At 44.2% G+C, this 20,885-nt stretch overlaps 1 protein-coding gene across 6 annotated transcripts in view; it reads left to right on the forward strand.

Annotated features, from left to right (window-relative positions):
- The window catches only part of FAM126A (family with sequence similarity 126 member A), a 162,340-nt gene extending 143,752 nt beyond the window's left edge, over window positions 1-18,588 (forward strand). For 4 of the 6 annotated variants that reach the window (XM_040433670.1, XM_040433672.1, XM_040433671.1 and 1 more), the window contains one exon: window positions 16,857-18,588. In XM_040433670.1, the coding sequence (XP_040289604.1) occupies window positions 16,857-17,446 (590 nt within the window). In that variant the 3' untranslated portion in view covers window positions 17,447-18,588. Of the gene's footprint in view, window positions 1-15,553; window positions 15,841-16,856 lie in introns of all 6 variants that reach the window. The other 2 variants (XM_040433676.1, XM_040433675.1) reach the window with 2 other exon arrangements.
- The last annotated feature ends 2,297 nt before the right edge of the window (window positions 18,589-20,885 follow it).

The raw sequence follows: 20,885 nt of genomic DNA on the forward strand, positions 1-20,885 counted from the left end.
TATGCCCATCAGCGAATACCTTGGGGTCTCTTCTTTCCAAAATGGGGTCACTTGTGGGGTAGTTATACTGCCCTGGCATTCTAGGGGCCCAAATGTGTGGTAAGGAGTTTGAAATCAAATTCTGTAAAAAATGACCTGTGAAATCCGAAAGGTGCTCTTTGGAATATGGGCCCCTTTGCCCACCTAGGCTGCAAAAAAGTGTCACACATCTGGTATCTCCGTACTCAGGAGAAGGTGGGGAATGTGTATAAAAAAATGGGAAAAGTTGTCATTTGACCAAGATATTTATCTCACCCAGCATGGGTATATGTAAAAAGACACCCCAAAACACATTCCTCAACTTCTCCTGAGTACGGGGATACCAGATGTGTGACACTTTTTTGCAGCCTAGGTGGGCAAAGGGGCCCATATTCCAAAGAGCACCTTTCGGATTTCACTCCTCATTTTTTCCTGAATTTGATTTCAAACTCCTTACCACACATTTGGGCCCCTAGAATACCAGGGCAGTATAACTACCCCACAAGTGACCCCATTTTGGAAAGAAGACACCCCAAGGTATTCCGTGAGGGGCATGGCGAGTTCCTAGAATTTTTTATTTTTTGTCACAAGTTAGTGGAAAATGATGATTTTTTATTTTATTTTTTTTTTCATACAAAGTCTCATATTCCACAAACTTGTGACAAAAAATAAAAACTTCCATGAACTCACTATGCCCATCAGCGAATACCTTGGGGTCTCTTCTTTCCAAAATGGGGTCACTTGTGGGGTAGTTATACTGCCCTGGCATTCTAGGGGCCCAAATGTGTGGTAAGTAGGTAAATGACCTGTGAAATCCGAAAGGTGCTCTTTGGAATGTGGGCCCCTTTGCCCACCTAGGCTGCAAAAAAGTGTCACACATCTGGTATCTCTGTATTCAGGAGAAGTTGAGGAATGTGTTTTGGGGTGTCTTTTTACATATACCGATGCTGGGTGAGATAAATATCTTGGTCAAATGCCAACTTTGTATAAAAAAATGGGAAAAGTTGTCTTTTGCCAAGATATTTCTCTCACCCAGCATGGGTATATGTAAAATGACACCCCAAAACACATTCCCCAACTTCTCCCGATTACGGAGATACCAGATGTGTGACACTTTTTTGCAGCCTAGGTGGGCAAAGGGGCCCATATTCAAAAGAGCACCTTTCGGATTTCACAGGTCATTTTTTACAGAATTTGATTTCAAACTCCTTACCACACATTTGGGCCCCTAGAATGCCAGGGCAGTATAACTACCCCACAAGTGACCCCATTTTGGAAAGAAGAGACCCCAAGGTATTCGCTGATGGGCATAGTGAGTTCATGGAACTTTTTATTTTTTGTCACAAGTTAGTGGAATATGAGACTTTGTATGAAAAAAAAAAATAAAAAAAAAATAAGCCTTTTCCACTAACTTGTGACAAAAAATAAAAAATTCTAGGAACTCGCCATGCCCCTCACGGAATACCTTGGGGTGTCTTCTTTCCAAAATGGGGTCACTTGTGGGGTAGTTATACTGCCCTGGCATTTTCCAGGGGCCCTAATGTGTGGTAAGTAGGTAAATGACCTGTGAAATCCTAAAGGTGCTCTTTGGAATATGGGCCCCTTTGCCCACCTAGGCTGCAAAAAAGTGTCACACATGTGGTATCGCCGTATTCAGGAGAAATTGGGGAATGTGTTTTGGGGTGTCATTTTACATATACCCATGCTGGGTGAGAGCAATATCTTGGCAAAAGACAACTTTTCCCATTTTTTTATACAAAGTTGGCATTTGACCAAGATATTTCTCTCACCCAGCATGGGTATATGTAAAATGACACCCCAAAACACATTCCCCAACTTCTCCTGAGTACGGCGATACCAGATGTGTGACACTTTTTTGCAGCCTAGATGCGCAAAGGTGCCCAAATTCCTTTTAGGAGGGCATTTTTAGACATTTGGATACCAGACACCTGGGGGTGTCTTCTTTCCGAAATGGGGTCACATGTGGGGTATTTATACTGCCCTGGCATTCTAGGGGCCCTAAAGCGTGAGAAGAAGTCTGGAATATAAATGTCTAAAAAATTTTACGCATTTGGATTCCGTGAGGGGTATGGTGAGTTCATGTGAGATTTTATTTTTTGACACAAGTTAGTGGAATATGAGACTTTGTAAGAAAAAAAAAAAAAAATTCTGCTAACTTGGGCCAAAAAAATATCTGAATGGAGCCTTACAGAGGGGTGATCAATGACAGGGGGGTGATCAATGACAGGGGGGTTGATCAATGACAGGGGGGTTGATCAATGACAGGGGGGTTGATCAATGACAGGGGGGTTGATCAATGACAGGGGGGTTGATCAGGGAGTCTATATGGGGTGATCACCACAGTCATTGATCACGCCCCTGTAAGGCTTCATTCAGACGTCCGGATGCGTTTTGCGGATCCGATCCATCTATCAGTGGATCCGTAAAAATCATGCGGACGTCTGAATGGAGCTTTACAGGGGGGTAATCAATGACAGGGGGGTGATCAGGGAGTCTATATGGGGTGATCACCACAGTCATTGATCACGCCCCTGTAAGGCTTCATTCAGACGTCCGGATGCGTTTTGCGGATCCGATCCATCTATCAGTGCATCCGTAAAAATCATGCGGACATCTGAATGGAGCTTTACAGGGGGGTGATCAATGACAGGGGGGTGATCAGGGAGTCTATATGGGGTGATCACCACAGTCATTGATCATGCCCCTGTAAGGCTTCATTCAGACGTCCGGATGCGTTTTGCGGATCGGATCCATCTATCAGTGCATCCGTAAAAATCATGCGGACATCTGAATGGAGCTTTACAGGGGGGTGATCAGGGAGTCTATATGGGGTGATCACCACAGTCATTGATCATGCCCCTGTAAGGCTTCATTCAGACGTCCGGATGCGTTTTGCGGATCGGATCCATCTATCAGTGCATCCGTAAAAATCATGCGGACATCTGAATGGAGCTTTACAGGGGGGTGATCAGGGAGTCTATATGGGGTGATCACCACAGTCATTGATCACGCCCCTGTAAGGCTTCATTCAGACGTCCGGATGCGTTTTGCGGATCCGATCTATCTATCAGTGGATCCGTAAAAATCATGCGGACGTCTGAATGGAGCTTTACAGGGGGGTAATCAATGACAGGGGTGTAATCAATGACAGGGGGGTGATCAGGGAGTCTATATGGGGTGATAACCACAGTCATTGATCACGCCCCTGTAAGGCTTCATTCAGACGTCCGGATGCGTTTTGCGGATCCGATCCATCTATCAGTGGATCCGTAAAAATCATGCGGACATCTGAATGGAGCTTTACAGGGGGGTAATCAATGACAGGGGGGTGATCAGGGAGTCTATATGGGGTGATCAGGGGTGATCAGGGGCTAATAAGGGGTTAATAAGTGACGGGGGGGGGGGGTGTAGTGTAGTGTAGTGGTGCTTGGTGGGACTTTACTGAGCTACCTGTGTCCTCTGGTGGTCGATCCAAACAAATGGGACCACCAGAGGACCAGGTAGCAGGTATATTAGACGCTGTTATCAAAACAGCGTCTAATATACCTGTTAGGGGTTAAATAAAACACATCTCCAGCCTGCCAGCGAACGATCGCCGCTGGCAGGCTGGAGATCAACTCTCTTACCTTCCGTTCCTGTGAGCGCGCGCGCCTGTGTGCGCGCGTTCACAGGAAATCTCGGCCATCGCGAGATGACGCATATATGCGTGACTCTGCGCAGGGCTGCCACCTCCGGAACGCGATCCTGCGTTAGGCGGTCCGGAGGTGGTTAAAATGTGTAAATTACAACTTTTACTGAATCGTTACCCTCAAAACTATATATCAATCTGCTTGGCTCCTTCTGCTCTGTAACATGCTACCTGCAGGATGCACTGCATTATGTGGTGGCAGGGCCTCTTTAAGGCTGGGTTCAGACCTGAGCGTATTTGATATGCGCGTTTAACGCGCGTTTTTATGCAAGTTTTTTGCAATAGTAAACGCACGTTTGACGCGAGTTTGTGTGATTGACTGCAGTGTCCTATGGCCACAAACGCGCGTCAAAACGCCCCAAAGAAGCTCAAGAACTTGTTTGAGCGTAGGGCGTTTTTCAGCGCGTTCAAACGCGCTGTAAAACGCTCAAGTGAGAACCAGGGCCATAGGAAAGCATTGGTTTTCATGTGTTGAGCGTTTTACAGCGCGTTTGAACGCGCTGTAAAACGCTCAATTGTGAACCCAGCCTAAAGGGGTTCTCTGGGAATAAATACTTTTTATTTAATGTCCGCAGCCAGTTTCCATAAACAGAAGATTCATACTTACCTGCTCCCCACCGTTCCGGTCCTCCATAAGTGGAACATCACCACTGAAGCCAGTTATTGGCTGCAGCGGAGCATGTGACCTTGTCCATGCAGCCCGTTATGTAAACAGTCCGGGGACCAGAACACAGGCGTGGGGGACAGGAGCGTCGGGGAGCAGGTAAGTATAAATCCTCTATTTATGGAGGCAGGCTGAGGGCATTAGATAAAGTCTTTTATTCCTGGAGAACCCCTTCAAGGGAGAGGGAGGAGTGGCTAGTGTAATTTGAGCTAGCAGGTTAGTGAAGATAGTGACCATGCTGCAATTCTGTATTTGTAACATTGCAAACAATTAGGTCAGTTTTCTGTTAATTATGGAAACTAAGAGGTTCCTAGCACAAACGGCTGAGCTCTTGAAGAAAGCTTAACATGTACTGCTTATGAGGATGTAAGAGCATGGTGGTGATTGTCACTGGAGGCACCCTTCAACCCCTTCCTATCTCCCCCTCCCCAACACACACACGCACACGCATATTTGCAATTTCCATACATATTTCAGCACTGAAATGTCCCTTTTTTCCCTTTAGAAAAGTACACTAAATAAGCCTCCATTTCCCTAGCATTAGTGCGCTCAAGAACGTACAATTGTTTTGAGACTGAAAAGAGCTTCACGTAACTTCCCTATAACAACCTAATGAGCGTTGTTAAAATTGATCGGTTTCCATTCCCTTTGTGAGCTGCTGTGGAAGATACGCTAATTGAGTGATAATTCAGCATGTGCGATTTCATTCAGGGAAATTGTTATTGATGTCTGCAGTTTGAAAAACCAAATCCCTCCATGAAATGGCTTATTGTCTACATGATGTGCTGGAGGAAGTGGAAATTGTATCTTCCTTTTTGATCAGTGATGTTCCAGGCCACAATGTCCTCTTTCCTAATGCTCCAAAATGGCTAGGAATTTGTAACAAAGCGAACATTATGAGCCTACAAGTTCTGCAGGTGGAAATATTTTTATTCCAGCTTAATGTCTCTATAGAATGTAATGAAGACATATGTTTCTTAATTCTCTAGGTGTAATGGCAACCATAGCCCCCCCCCCATTGCTCTTAGAGGCTCATTTGCATATATGAAACCATCCTTTTTCTCAGCAATGCGGGCACATAAAAAGATCTTAAATCTGCGTTAAAAAGTTGCTAACATAACGCATCAGCTAAAAGGGGAATAAGCATGTCAGTTCTTGCGGATAAGCCAAGACTAAATCCACAACAGAGCAAGCTGCAAAACTGTTGCAAAAATCCGTCATGTGAATATACCCTAAGGCCCCATTTACAAGTCCGTATTTTTGGTCCGCATCCGCTCCACATTTTTTGCCGATTGGATGAGGGCCCATTGATTTCAATGGGGCCACAAAAAATTCAGAGAGCACATCAGTCCTGCTAAAAAAGAACATGTCCAGTTCTTGTCAGTTTTGCGTACAAGAATAGGCATTGTTACAATGGGTCTGCAAAAAACAAAACAAAAGCAACATGGATGCCATCCGTATTTTTTGCTGATCTGCGTTTTTGCAGACCGCAATACATAAGGTTGTGTGAATTGAGCCTTATTCTGTAGGCTCCATCCATTTGGGGGTTGTCCAAAAGAGCTAATCCCCTTAAATGAATCTTACATTATAATTGAGGTCCATGAAGCTCCTTATGGATTGTAAAATGGATATACGAGCGGTCCCCTTCTCCTTCAGATACAGATATAGGCTGCCTTGCCCCATGTTGCCCGATGGTGCTGTTAAAGAGGACCTTTCACCTATTATGACACTGTGAACTAACTATACAGACATGGAGAGCGGCACCCGGGGATCTCACTGCACTTACTATTCTCCCCGGGCGCCGCTCCGTTCTCCCGCTATGCCCTCCGGTATCTCCGCTCACTAAGTTATGGTAGGCGGAGTCTGCCCTTGTTCTGCTCTAGCGCTGTCCAATCGCAGCGCTCACAGCCTGGGAGGTTATTTTCTCCCAGGCTGTGAGCTCTGCAATGCGATTGGCCAGCGCTACAGCAGAACAAGGGCAGACTCCGCCTACCATAACTTTGTGAGCGGAGATACCAGAGGACATAGCAGGAGAACGGAGCGGCGCCCGGGGATAATAGTAAGTGCAGTGAGATCCCCGGGCGCCGCTCTCCATGTCTGTATAGTTAGTTCACAGTGTCATAATAGGTGAAAGGTCCTCTTTAATATTCAAGTGCATCTCTTGTGCTATTGTTGTCTTATTAAGGGTGCATTCGCACAACCGTATGTATTTTGCGGCCCGCAAAAAATATGGATGACGTTCGTGCATCCTTTTTTTTGCGGATCCATTGTGACCATGACTATCCTTGTCCGCTAAATATTTTTCATACGGAACGGACACGGAGATACGGATGCATCCTATCCGCAAAAAGTGCAGATCGGATGTGGACCAAAAATATGGTCATGTGAATGGGGCCTAAAGGGGTTATCCCACAAAGAATATTGTTAGTTAGAATAACTGTTCTTTGAAAAAAACTTTTGATATGTCACAGTGACACATCAAAGGTTTTAATTGGTGGGAGTCCCAGGGCTGAGACCCCCCACAATCGCTAAAATGAGGAGACAAAAGAAATCGGCTTGGTGCGGTCACTCCTCGGTGCTGAAGACAGACAAGAGATGGCTTCATATCATTTCTACTGAGCCCTCTTTTCAGGAACGAGGAGAGAGAGCACTCATCACTCAGACCCCACTAACTGATATTTCACTACTACAAAGTGCAGTTATTGTTCAAATCCAGACCATTATTATTAGCATTTTTTTAGTTTTTACTCTTGCTAAAAAAAAATTATAGTGATCCCTCGAGATACAATGACCTCAGAATACAATATTTTCAGCTTACAATGGTCTTTCCTGGGCCATCATAAGTTGAAACTAGACTCAACATACAATGCCTCAGACTCGTATCCAACCAATCAACATGAACATTTCTCTGGTAAAACCCCTGTATTGGTCCTTTATTAGCGCCTCCTTACAGTACAGTGCGGTACTACATGTCTTGTTACCGCCCTCTGTCTGCATCAGGATGAGCTCCTCTTTTGGATGTCGGGGGAGCACAATGTGCTATACAGGACCCTGAAGAAGCTCCTGTCCTCACGCACGTAATAAAAAACGGAATGTTTACAAACAACATCTCTTAGCAACCATCCGTGAAAATCGCATCCGCACTTGCTTGCGGATGCAATGCGATTTTCACGCAGGCCCCATTCACTTCTATGGGGCCAGCGTGGGGGGAAAATGGCAGAATATAGAACATGCTCCGATTTTCCCGCAACGCACAAGTGATGCTTGAAAAACATCGCTCATGTACACAGCCCCATTGAAATGAATGGGTCTGGATTCCGTGCGGCTGCAATGCGTTCGCAGCACGCAACGCATTGCACCCACGCGGAATACTTGCTCGTCTTCAAGGGGCCTAAATGTGTCAAGGTGGACAGCCATGCTCAGTCTTACTTCTCTTTTTAGTGTGCAAGGGATTTCTGGTGCAGTGATTCGGCTGCTTCTTGAGCTGCAGCGTCTTCTCTGCTTCTAAAAGCAGAAGCGCAGTAAACGAGAAGACTGTTCAGGTGCTGCAGTCATGCCATGTACTTTGCTGCAAATTTTTTACCATGCCTTGTTTTTTGGGAAATCACAACAAATCCCACAATGCTACTGCAACGTGTGGACATTTTCCTAGAGAATGAGACAGTTACCGCAAGTATCTCTTCTGAGAATACTCTGCAGCCTCAGAAGCTACTCAATCCAAGGATCTATCCGCATATCTGAATGGCAGATACAGAGAGGCAAATTGAGAATTTGTGTCCACTTTGGAAGAATTACAGAAGTGGACACGGCTTAGGCCTCCTGCACACGAACGTATTTTTTTGCGGTCCGCAAAAACGGGTCCCGTTTTTCCGTGATCCGTGACCGTTTTTTCGTCCGTGGGTCTTCCTTGATTTTTGGAGGATCCACAGACATGAAAAAAAAAGTCGTTTTGGTGTCCGCCTGGCCGTGCGGAGCCAAACGGATGCGTCCTGAATTACAATTCAAGTCAATGGGGACGAATCCGTTTGACGTTGACACAATATGGTGCCATTTCAAAGGATCCGTCCCCCATTGACTTTCAATGTAAAGTCAGGAGTCCCTTTTATACCATCGGATCGGAGTTTTCTCCAATCCGATGGTATATTTTAACTTGAAGCGTCCCCATCACCATGGGAACGCCCCTATGTTAGAATATACTGTCGGATATGAGTTAGATCGTGAAACCTCATTTCCGACAGTATATTCTAACACAGAGGCGTTCCCATGGTGATGGGGACGCTTCTAGTTAGAATATACTACAAACTGTGTACATGACTGCCCCCTGCTGCCTAGCAGCATCCGATCTCCTACAGGGGGCCGTGATCAGCACAATTAACCCCTCAAGTGCCGCACCTGAAGGGGTTAATTGTACTATCATATCCCCCTGTAAGAGATCAGGGCTGCCAGGCAGCAGGGGGCAGACCCCCCCCCCCCCTCCCCAGTTTGAATATCTATTGTAATAAATCGTTGGTGGCACAGTGTGCGCCCCCCCCCCTTCCTCCCTCTATTGTAATAAATCGTTGGTGGCACAGTGTGCGCCCCCCCGCCCCCCCCCCTTCCTCCCTCTATTGTAATAAATCGTTGGTGGCACAGTGTGCGCCCCCCATCGGCCCCCCCCCCTCCCTCTATAGCATTAACAACATTGGTGGCCAGTGTGCGCCCCCCCGCCCCCCCCCCCTTCCTCCCTCTATTGTAATAAATCGTTGGTGGCACAGTGTGCGCCCCCCATCGCCCCCCCCCCTCCCTCTATAGCATTAACAACATTGGTGGCCAGTGTGCGGCCTCCCATCTCCCCCCCCCCGATCATTGGTGGCAGCGGGTCACTAGCAAAGATTCATACTTACCTGGGATCTGCGATGTTCGTGTCCGGCCGGGAGCTCCTCCTTCTGGTAAGTGACAGTTCATTTAGCAATGCGCCGCACAGACCTGAGGCTGTCACTTACCAGTAGGTGGAGCTCCCGGCCGGACACGAACATCGCAGCAGCAGCCAGCAGCAGGTAAGTATGAATCTTCTACTATTGTACTATTGCTAAGTAACCATGGCAATCAGGACTGTAGTAGCGTCCCGGTTGCCATGGTTACCGATCGGAGCCCCAGCGATTAAACTGGGACTCCGATCGGAACTCCGCTGCCACCAATGATGATGGGGGGGGGGGGAGATGGGAGGCCGCACACTGGCCACCAATGTTGTTAATGCTATAGAGGGAGGGGGGGCCGATGGGGGGCGCACACTGTGCCACCAACGAATTATTACAATAGAGGGAGGGAGGGGGGGGCGCACACTGTGCCACCAACGAATAATTACAATAGAGGGGGGGGGGGGGGCCGCACTGGCCATCAATGATATTCAAACTGGGGAGGGGGGGGGTCTGCCCCCTGCTGCCTGGCAGCCCTGATCTCTTACAGGGGCATATGATAGTACAATTAACCCTTTCAGGTGCCGCACCTGAAGGGGTTAATTGTGCTGATCACGGCCCCCTGTAAGAGATCGGGTGCTGCCAGGCAGCAGGGGGCAGTCTTGTACACAGTTTGTAGTGTATTCTAACTAGAAGCGTCCCCATCACCATGGGAACGCTTCTGTGTTAGAATATACTGTCGGTTCTGAGTTTTCACGAAGTGAAAACTCAGCTTTGAAAAAGCTTTATGCAGACGGATCTTCGGATCCGTCTGTATAAAAAGTAACCTACGGCCACGGATCACGGACACGGATGCCAATCTTGTGTGCATCCGTGTTCTTTCACGGACCCATTGACTTGAATGGGTCCGTGAACCGTTGGCCGTGAAAAAAATAGGACAGGTCATATTTTTTTCACGGCCATGAAACACGGATCACGGATGCGGCTGCAAAACGGTGCATTTTCCGTTTTTTCCACGGACCCATTGAAAGTCAATGGGTCCGCGAAAAAAAACGGAAAACGGCACAACGGCCACGGGTGCACACAACGGTCGTGTGCAGGAGGCCTTAGGTAGGGTACTGGCTCTCCTTAAGGAGACCAGTCTTGTATGGAGAATTACTGGAAGTGCTCAACGGTATGGAGACTTATTGGCAGTGCTCCAAGGGAACATGAATTTTAAAAAGGACCATCCTGCAACAATATGCAAAGAGGTGACCGCAAGATGGTTTTCGTTCCTTGGGAGAAACCTATATGCATATTGTTTTCCCATGAAGCATTGACATACCATGGAGCACTGCCAGTAATTCTCCAAAGTTGGTCTCTTAAAGGAGAGCCAGTACCCTACATAAGCTACATCCAAGGCATCACACACAGCCAGCCAGAATCCTACCCCCTACTGATGAGGGGCAGACACCCTGAAACAGCTGTCTATGGATGGATATCCGGCTTGGTTATTTCCCCTGGTCATGTCCCAAGGCTTGTCTCCCTTCAACATATAGAATTTATTATGTAGCGGAAGTTAATACAAGGCACTTCTTAATGTATTGTTATCTTCCATATTGCTTCCACTTCTGGCTGGATTCATTTTTCCAGCACATTATACACTGCTCCTTTCCATGGTTACGACCACTATGCAATCCTGCAGTGGTGGTCGTGCTTGCACACTATAGGAAAAAGCACCAGCACTAACTTTCTCTACATGATAAATGAGACAACCCCCTTTAAGCCATTTTTTGTCTTCAGGTGGGAAAGGCCATAAGTTTGTTATTATAATTATGTTTTTCACGAAAAAGTAAATGTTAAAAACCATGATGGCTTGTCCTGTTGAGCAGCACCTCAAGGTCAAGTAATGTAACGTGGAGTGGGTTTGGATTATCTTGTTTGGGGGCATAAGAAGGTTGCTAATGTGACCAAATCTAAAACACTGCAGCTGAACAAAATCCCTAGATAAGTTCACAGTGGAAAGTTTCCGAGATGAGCTTAATAAAAGATAAGCGTTTCAAAGCTGAGATTTGGTTTGCGTTGAGAAGATTACCAAGTGATTTGCAAGCTAGATAAACCTTACAAGTCAAAGGCTGTAATGCTGGGAATAGAGGGACTCTTGTCATATCTCTATTAAAAAGAGGCATAGGATTGGTAAAACAGTGCCACCCCTGTCTACAGGTTGTGTGTGGTATTGCAGCTCAGCCTGTTCACATCAATGAAGCTGAGCTGCAATACCGCCCACACTGGGGTGAAGCTGTTCCTGGAATAAAGCAGCCATTTTTGTTTTCTTTTTAATCCAGTGCAGCCCTTTTAACCACATTTACAACGCACAATTAGGGATATTTAGGTCAAGCCTAGATTCCATCTTTACAGAAACCAAAATTCTATTTTCCAGTTGTGATATGTGCAGTCTTTTGTCGTCCCTAGTATATAGAACATTAGTATGTGTGTGTGTAGTTCTCATGTCACGTAAATTGGCAGTTATGCTGCAGTCTGTAGTCCTTTTATGTTCTCATCCGTAGGGTGGTCATATTTACATCTATAAAATGTGACAAGCATTCTGGGAATAGATTTGTAGCTCTGGCTTCTTTTGTCCCTGCCTCTGTGCAGGATTATATTAGCACGGAGTGATGGCAGTATTAGAGACGGGTGTATGACTCTTGGTCTCCTTTCATTATGACTGATGCTCTATCATTACACTGTAATGTGCTGGGAAGAATGTCTGCTCAGGTCCTGGTTCTAAAGTAGAAACAGAACCTCATTCAAAAAGAACACCGTCTTGTCTCTGAAGGTTCTTCTTCATCCAGGTCATGGTATATCAGTAGCGACATATAAGGGCTCATGCACTCCGTGTGCATTCCGTTTATGTATGTTTGTATTTCCGTTCTGCAAAAAATAAGAACTTGTCCTATTATTGTACGCATTACTGTTCCGTTCTGCAAAATACGGAATGCACACAGATATCATCTGTATTTTTTGCAGATCCGTTTTTTTGCGGACCACAAAATACATACGGTCGTGTGCATATGAGCCCCTAAGGTTAAGTTCAAGTAAGTGTTCAGCTTTTCCGTTCTCCTGCTCCATTATAGGTCTATTAGGTTTCGCTCTGAGAAAGAGGTTTGAAGCGGAAGGACTTTTGTCTCTGCTTCAAAAATGTTCCTCCAAGCGGAAACCTAACGGACACCATTATAGTATATATTATAGTATATATATTTAGTATATTGGGCAGACTGGATGGGCCAAATGGTTCTTATCTGCCGACACATTCTATGTTTCTATAGTCTGTGGGCTCAGTTATGTGCCGAATCCATCCTTTCCGTTCTCCTGCAGAAGAACGGAAGAGCTGAACGCTAATAGGAACTCAGCCTGGACTGGTGTGTTTTTTTTTTTTTTTTTTTTTTTTTTTTTTTTTTTTCTTGAAGACATTCTGCTAGTTGTCTGACTCAGTTTCTCAGCTTCTCAAGTCCAGGTGCTCTGATGGCCTCATGCACATGACTATATGTATTTTGCGATCCGCACTGCTGTCCATGTTGCATCCGCATTATTTGCAGACGCATTGCCTTCAGTGGGTCTGTGTTACGTGGGGCAGCCAAGTATAGGATATTTTCTGCTCTTTACGGAACGGACGTACGGATGCAGAAAGGACACAGATCATCTGTGTGCTTTCCGCATCCATATGTCCGTTCCACAAAAAGATATATTATGTCTGCAAAATGCAGTCCACTGACCCATTGATGTCAGTGGGTTTGCAAGTAAAAGTGCAGAATGGATCCGCGATTTGCGGGCCACAAAATGTGATAGCTATGAGGCCTTATTACAACTGATACAACACTGTCTTCACTTTCAGTAGATCATCAGAAGTTCTCTGGTAAAATTCTGAATTTTTGTCTATAAAATGCAATGTATCTTTATTGAAAATGCATGTCTAGGTGAAACTGATGCACACAAATTTAATACCTCTCAATCATGCAGTTTTTTGGAGGGATCTGAAAGGGCGGAGTACATGCAAATATACCTGAAAGCAAGGATTTCTGTTTTTGTGGGTTATTGACAGCTTAAAATTTTTGGAGATATGAAATTGTGTAGAAATGGTCTGATTTAGGCCTCATGCACACGACCGTTGTTTGGGTCCGCATCCGAGCCGCAAATGGGGCCGCAAAAGATGCTGTCCACGGCTCCGTTCCACGGCCCCGCTAAAAAAATATAACATGTCCTATTCTTGTCCGTGCTTTGCGGACAAGAATAGGCATTTATATTGCCGGCGCCCGTTCCCTTCCGCAAATTGCGGAAGGCAACACGGGCGCCTTCCGTTTTTTGTGGATCCGCGGTTTGCGGACCGTAAAAAACTGCACGGTCGTGTGCATGAGGCCTTACACCTTATGGATTTTTGTCCTAAAGTATAATTTAGTGCAGGACTGTACTAGTGTATCTAGAAATAATTAGGCTCTGTTCACACTGACCTCATAATACCTGCCCCCATAACTTATAATGAGTTTGTCAGGTTTATTTGTTTGTTCTTTGCTTCAGTGGCTCTAATTAAAGGGTTACACCCATCTCGTACATTGGTGACATTTCGCTAGGATATGCCACCAACATGGGGTGCAGGTCCCACCTCTGGGACCCACTCCTACCTCCAGAATGGGCCCCCAAAAGTGAAAGGGAGCACACATGCTCTCCATTCACTTATATGGGAGTTCCGAAAATAGCCGAGCGGGCACAGCTATTTTTCTAGCAATATGCCACCGGTGTCTGCGATGGGCATACAACTTTTGCAACAATGGACTCAAAAGTTTAAGAGTAAGCTCTCACGGTGCATAACGAGGCTGAAACCCCACCAGTCTCCAGTGGCGGCACAATTTTGTGGTCCTCTTTCATCCAATTTTGATGATTTTATGCAGCTGTTTTTTGTGCCTGATGTTTTTTACATGTGTGGTTTTAGGCTTTGTGTAACATTTCTTATAGGGTTTAAAGAGGACCTCAGCTCTTCCTGCTCTGTAACTTGTTGTCTGCAGATTGCATTGCATTTTGTGGTGTCAGATCCTCTTTAAAAATCATCAGTAAGCTCGATTGACACGGAGAGGCTTCCAAATGCGGCAAAATCTGCCCACCCACAGTGACCAATGACCACATGATTTTGCGGGTCTTGCCTTCAAAATTGTGCCCTGTGTGAACCAGACGTTCAGGCAGCATATAATACGTTTTTAAATTAAGAGGGTTCAGCTATTTTCAGTCAGGTTTAAATTAGATTTATTTTTTTTCATCTGAAGGCATTCATTCATGTATCTCTAACCACAACTAATGTTAATGTGTGTTAAGGCTATGTTCACACTGGCGCTTGTGTCCCCCCTCCAGATGTTTTGCTTATGCTAGTTTTCATTGATCCATTGTGAAACAATAACCATTGACATCATTTGCTGCCCATTGTCTTCCAATTTATGACTGATTCCAACTGCATTGTGAGATTTTATTTAAGGCTGCGCTTTTTACTGTATGCCTCAAAGAAATCTTCTGTTACACATACGCGGCAGATAAAATCTCATTGAACTAAGCAGGATCTGTCTGGTCTTTTAGAGTACAACCCAACGCTAACCATTGCCGCACAATTTCGTGGTAAACTCTTTTTACCATTGGCTTCCATAGGTGGAGCGTAGCTTGACTTCATGCGGCCAGGCGTACCCATAGATCACATGGCAATGGATCAAAAAACTGACAGGTTTGGACAGAGTCTGGAGTGGACCAGGATTTTCTCATTTCTCATGTAACTTTTGTATTAAAAGGTTATACCCATCTTATACATTGGTGGCATGTCGCTAGGATATGCCATCAATGTCATATAGGTATGGATCATATAGGAATGTCTCCAGAGCAGACCACCTAAAGTGAAGCGTGCTCGGGTATTTTCAGAAGTCCCATAGAAGTGAATTGCGATGCACGGCCACCTCTCCATTCACATCTATGGGAGTGCCAGAAATAGCTGAGCTCCCATAGTGGTTAATGGAGGGTGGCTGTTCTTGCGTGATGCCCTTTCCTTCACATTTGGAGGCCCATTCTGGAGATGGGTTCAGGTCCCACCTCTGGCATCTGCTCCTATTTGGCATTAGTAGCATATACTAACAATGTATGAGATGGGAATACCCCTTTAAGTGTTACATTTGTATGTCTTTCCCCAGCAGTGCCATCATCCTCTTCATCCTCATCATCATTTCAGCCACCACTTTCTTTTTGTTTGTTTTTCTCATTTAGAACAAAATGACACAAATAATGACTCCTCAGATCCAGGAAACCTTGTCATTCCCGAAATTAATATCACAAATGTGTCCGGAGACAGAATCGGGAATGGCGAGAGAGTGAAATCTCTAACAGAGAATGATGCTCAGCATATTCAGGCAATGCAGGATATCTGTTCAGAAGCTAGAGCTGAGGGCAAGGCCGAGATCAGAAGGCAAAAATCTGTAAGGAGATTGATGGAGGACGGAATGACTTCACCTGGCAGAGTGCAGTGTTAAATCATTTGGTAGATGGGCGTCAAGGTACCTGCAAGTGAAAGGGTCACAATGCATGGGTGCACAAACAAGAGTGTTTAGACGTGAGCAAGCATGCTATACACTCTACACAATGCTCAGTCTTGCTTGATTTCCATCCACCTGCTTCAGGTGGTGACATGGAAGACTAACCTAGAATGCACGAGGGCATATATCTCTTCGGCATACTATTATATAGAGGAATATATGCTATTAAGGGTCTCTGCTATATTCTTGAAGTAGTGTTATATGAATTGGTGGGGGTGTTCAGGGATTTTCGTATTGATGGCCTATCCTCAAGAGTTCATCAGTATGAGATTGGTGAGGGTTCGGCTCCTGGCATATCTGCTGATCAGCTTGAGGCCACGGCTCTTGTTGAGCACCTAGGCGTCTTCCTAGACCATGTGATATCACTTTCACTGGTCAAATGGCCTAAGCGCAGTTCAGTCCCATTCAAGTGAATGGGACTGAGCTGCGATGACAAGCACAGCCACTATCAAATGGAGAGCGCTGTGCTTGGTAAGCTGCCAGGAGGCCGCGGTGTGCACTGGAGCTCTGAGCGCCGCCACTTCGTCAAACAGTTGATCGGCAGAGTGCAGGGAGTCTGAACTCCCCCCGCCCATCTCATATTGATTAACTACCCTGAGGATAGGCCATCATTATGAAAACCGCTTTAAATTAGTGAGTTGCATCATGCATCCTACGACCTTTCCATTTGTTACCTTCTAAATCTCGAAATTAGTAGAATTTGCTATGACTTGGGGGATCGTGCAATCTACTTTCTTGCATGCTTCACAACTGAACTTTCCTCACAATCAACTCCTTGCATGTCTCTTCAAACCCAAATACTTTTATTAGTATATCTGCACAACCAAATTCTTAATCTATGCTTTGATTGACCGTTGGGTAAGTATTAAATGAAGCCGCGCTCAATGATTTGGCTTTGGTTGGCACTGTAGCATTCGTGTGTGGTGTTCTCTCGCGCGTAGAGCTATTATATTAACTTTCATTTTGTTTTCTCCCAGACTCTGCAGATTTAACAGTACAAGATGAGCTGAGCGAAATAGCCGAGGTGGATGAAGGTTTTTGTTCAAGGGCTGCCTCCAGCTCCAGCCAGTCTGCCCTGTCTCACAGCAGTAGTGGCAGTTTCAGCAGACCAGCATTGGTGAAGGCCCAGAGAAGATCTCTTGGATCCCGGGCTGGGGTTAAAGAAAGGGATTCTGGGGGAGACTCTTGCCGCGAACATCTTAGCAGGAAGCAGAACCAGCGAGCCATGAGTGAAAACCTGGAGCTAGTGTCTCTGAAGAGACTGACCCTAACAACTAGTCAGTCCCTCCCCAAACCTGGGAGCCACAGTCTGGCACGAACTGCAACATCTGTGTTCAGTAAATCCTTTGAGCAAATGAGCGGGGCGGCTTCTTTACATAATGCCATGGGTGTGAACAATGTTGGCACAGGCTCTTGTGTGGAAACAAATCGGTTTAGCGCATGTAGCCTACAGGAGGAGAACCTGGTCTACATTTCTGAGAGGACTGAGCTTGCAGTGCCTGGTAAACCCCAACCAAATCTCCATCAGAGGTCCCCAAGTATCTGCATTACCCTGTCTACCGACTAGACCTGAAAGCCATGTCGGGTGGTATATGAATGGGGATTCCTGATTTTGTTGTCCCTACGTTTTCTAAACTGAATGGTGAAACTTTGATATTTCATTGACTTGTATACTATAACTTGCCAAAGTTTTTACATGCTACCTAGCAAGAGCGTTCAGCAGTTTCTATACAATGGATGAGTATCTAGCCATAGATTTTTAATATTGTACTATTTACTTGAAAGTGTACCTTTCAACAGCCTGCCACTTTGGTGGCCATTTTGGGGATGACCCAGAAAATGCAGTTTAGCTTGCTAGGGGCTGTCGACACAGCACTTGAGGAATTAGTGACTATGGAAGTGAAGAAATGGCGTCCTCTACAGTATACAGTTGATATAGCACTTTACTGTGGATTTTATTGCCCTTAAGTGGCCTACACTGAAGTACATACCACAAAAACTACCTGAGTATGCCCGCAGGTGGCAGTATAATGTACCATGTGCTAGTATTTTCAGGGCCATTGCCCATAAAACTTTGTAACTTTTACGTTTTTTGAGACTATAGTTGTGTTCCAAAAATTCACTTTACAGTTCCATTAGGCTTTTTTTTTTTTTTTTTTTTTTAACTATTTTAATGTTTTGGAAAGTCCTGAATATTTTATTATCAAACTTTTTTTTTTTATTATTATGTGTTGAAAAAAAAATATATAAAAAGACTCCTCCAAGGCACCATGTTAATTTAATTTACAGATGCAGCTTGGTGCTTGGAGATAAACGTAAGGAAATAAGGGAAGATTACCCCATAGTCTGTATTCCTCAGACTTATTTGGCAGATCACAAAGCACATCCTAAATATGAAATGGCACAAATATTTCAGTCACTCGCTGCCAACCTGACACAAAGGTGTTTTAGTGGAAGCTGGCATATATTTACTTTGTTTTAGGAGAAGGTATGATGAAGATAGTTTTCATGTACGTGTTCAGAATTGATGTGAATATTGCAATATTATATATATAGGTGGATATAAAGCAAGTGACCAGAACATATAGCGGATATATAATGATTTGGCTTTTCCATCATTTCAAATGTTGTGTGTGTTTTGTTTGTCCACAGTTGCTGTAATAAACGACACAACACATTTAAAAAAAAAAAATTGGCGGGGAGCTCTCTATATGAGAGCACACTGTGTGCTGTCCGCATCCATTCCGTCACCATAGAAAATGAATGGGTCCGCACCCCTTCTGCAAAATTGCGGAACGAATGCGGACCCATTTGCGGACGTGTGAATGGAGCCTTAATATATCATTTATTTCATCTAGTGACTATGATGATGGAAAAGTCGCCAATATCGGTAGCCTAGAGAACCCGTTTCATATGAAACATAACACAATGCAAGCAAAAACCGTGAAGTTGTAACATTAGAAGCCTACCAAAAACATTTCCTTGCCATTGGATATTCCTTAAATGTCTTTGGGTCTCACTGTGCTCTTTTCATATCTCCCTCAGACTTTAATGGACGGTGGTCAAAAAAATTTTCTGCCAGGAACAGGAGAGGGCATTCCCATTCTTGGGTACAGTGGGGGTCCCAGTGGTCAGACCTCTAGTGACTTTACCCCTTATGTACAGTTGGGTTTCAGTGGTATGACGTTCTAGAATGGTTAGATGTAGGGAACTAATCATTCAAATATTTTTTTTTTCTAATTTAGGGCACAGTGTTCCTACTGTATCCCTTCTCCAGGAAACGAGAGATGCTGCATTGACTTTAGATAAATGGAAGTGAAATTAAGGCAATCTGAAATTAGGAGGAGACTGTATATCGGACGGAATTTATGTAGCTAAACGTTTTGATGAGGACATTAAAAAAATTCTAAATGTACCTAGAGCATCAGCTCGAATCATTGAGTGCATGAAATGTCCATATGCTAACACCTCATACCTCTACAATCCATTGACTACTTGCTGGTATTGGACTATTAATCATCTTCATAATATTCTTGCATCACAAAAGCACAATCTTCTCCAGGTGTTCATTTATTTGATAGGAAACCTTAAAATATGGTTGATCTTGTTGAATTACAAATCTGGTGTTTCGGTAAAGGTTATGGACACCATGTTAGTCATTTTTTTTAGTTGAATTAATTAATTTTATCATTGATTTGCATGTATTTTGGGCCAAAAAAACTTTATACGGCTTTGCTTTGGGGATAAATCGGCTTAGAAGATCAACCAGGAGTGGTCAGAAAGGGGCTGGAGAGCGAGCCTTCAGACAACTTTCTGTAGCTGCTTTAGTAGTATAAAACCTGGAAGCTGCAGAAGTCAATGGAGGCAAAAATTTCAATAAAAATCTGTTTAAGAAAAATAACATTTAGCCCAAAATGCATATAGATCAATACTAAAAATGGCTGTAAAGGTGCTCATATCCTTTATGAAGAGTAATTCTTATCTAATGTCTAGTTAAAAACATGAAAGAACAGGTACAGATTTGCTTTTAGGCCTCATGCACACAACCGTATCCGTTTTGTGGTCTGCAAAACACAGATTCCTGCCATGTTCATGCCACCAAATTAGTTTTTTTTACTTCTGTAGAAATATCTTTTTTTTCTTTTTACTACTGTAAAAATGTCCTATCCTTGTCCACAAAACGGACAAGACTAGAACACGTTCTATCTTTTTGAAAGAGCCTTGGAACAGACCTATGGATGCGGACAGCACACGGTGCTGTCCACATTCTTTGCGGCCTCATTGAAATGAATGGGTCCTATGCGGAAAAACACCGATTTCATGCGGACTGAACTACAGACGTTTGCATGAGACCTTAAAGGGGTTGTCCAAGATCAGAGACACATGTTTGCTTTCTTCCAGACACAACCTGTGAACAAAGAACTCCTACTTTTCTATCCATTATACTTTGCTGGTCAACTCATAGGCTTATACTCCGGACATCTTGCACTGGTCATTCATATAAGCACAAGTTGCTTGATACTGGGATTTACAGTCGCAGGTCATGCCATGGTCTACATGCACCGCACTATTATATATTCATAGGATATTTATAACACAGCTACAATTATAGAAAAGCAGATAAGACTGGACCTGATTATCAATGGCCTTGTTTTTAATTCAGTTTATATGTTGTGTTGTCATTTAATGTTTTATTATTTTGGTGTTCATGTAGTTTTGTAATAAACTTTGGATGTGCCATACAGTGTAGTTGCGGATAAAGTTTGTAATGTCATCACTTTTTGACTTATAGCCATGTTGTTTCCTTGTCTTTAATGTAAATTGAGCTTTGACTTCTATCAGGGTTGTTTTTGCTTTGTTATAATATGATAGGATTAGCGGTGTTTACTTTTCCTCATTTTTTTCACAGCCTTGTAACGTATTTAGTATTGCACATTTGTTTGTATGTTAAAATAAATACTTGTAAAATTTGTTCATTGTGCACTTTTAGTTTTCCGAAAATATTT

Source organism: Bufo bufo, chromosome 5 (assembly GCF_905171765.1).
Source record: "Bufo bufo chromosome 5, aBufBuf1.1, whole genome shotgun sequence".
NCBI classification, from domain to species: Eukaryota; Metazoa; Chordata; class Amphibia; order Anura; family Bufonidae; genus Bufo; species Bufo bufo.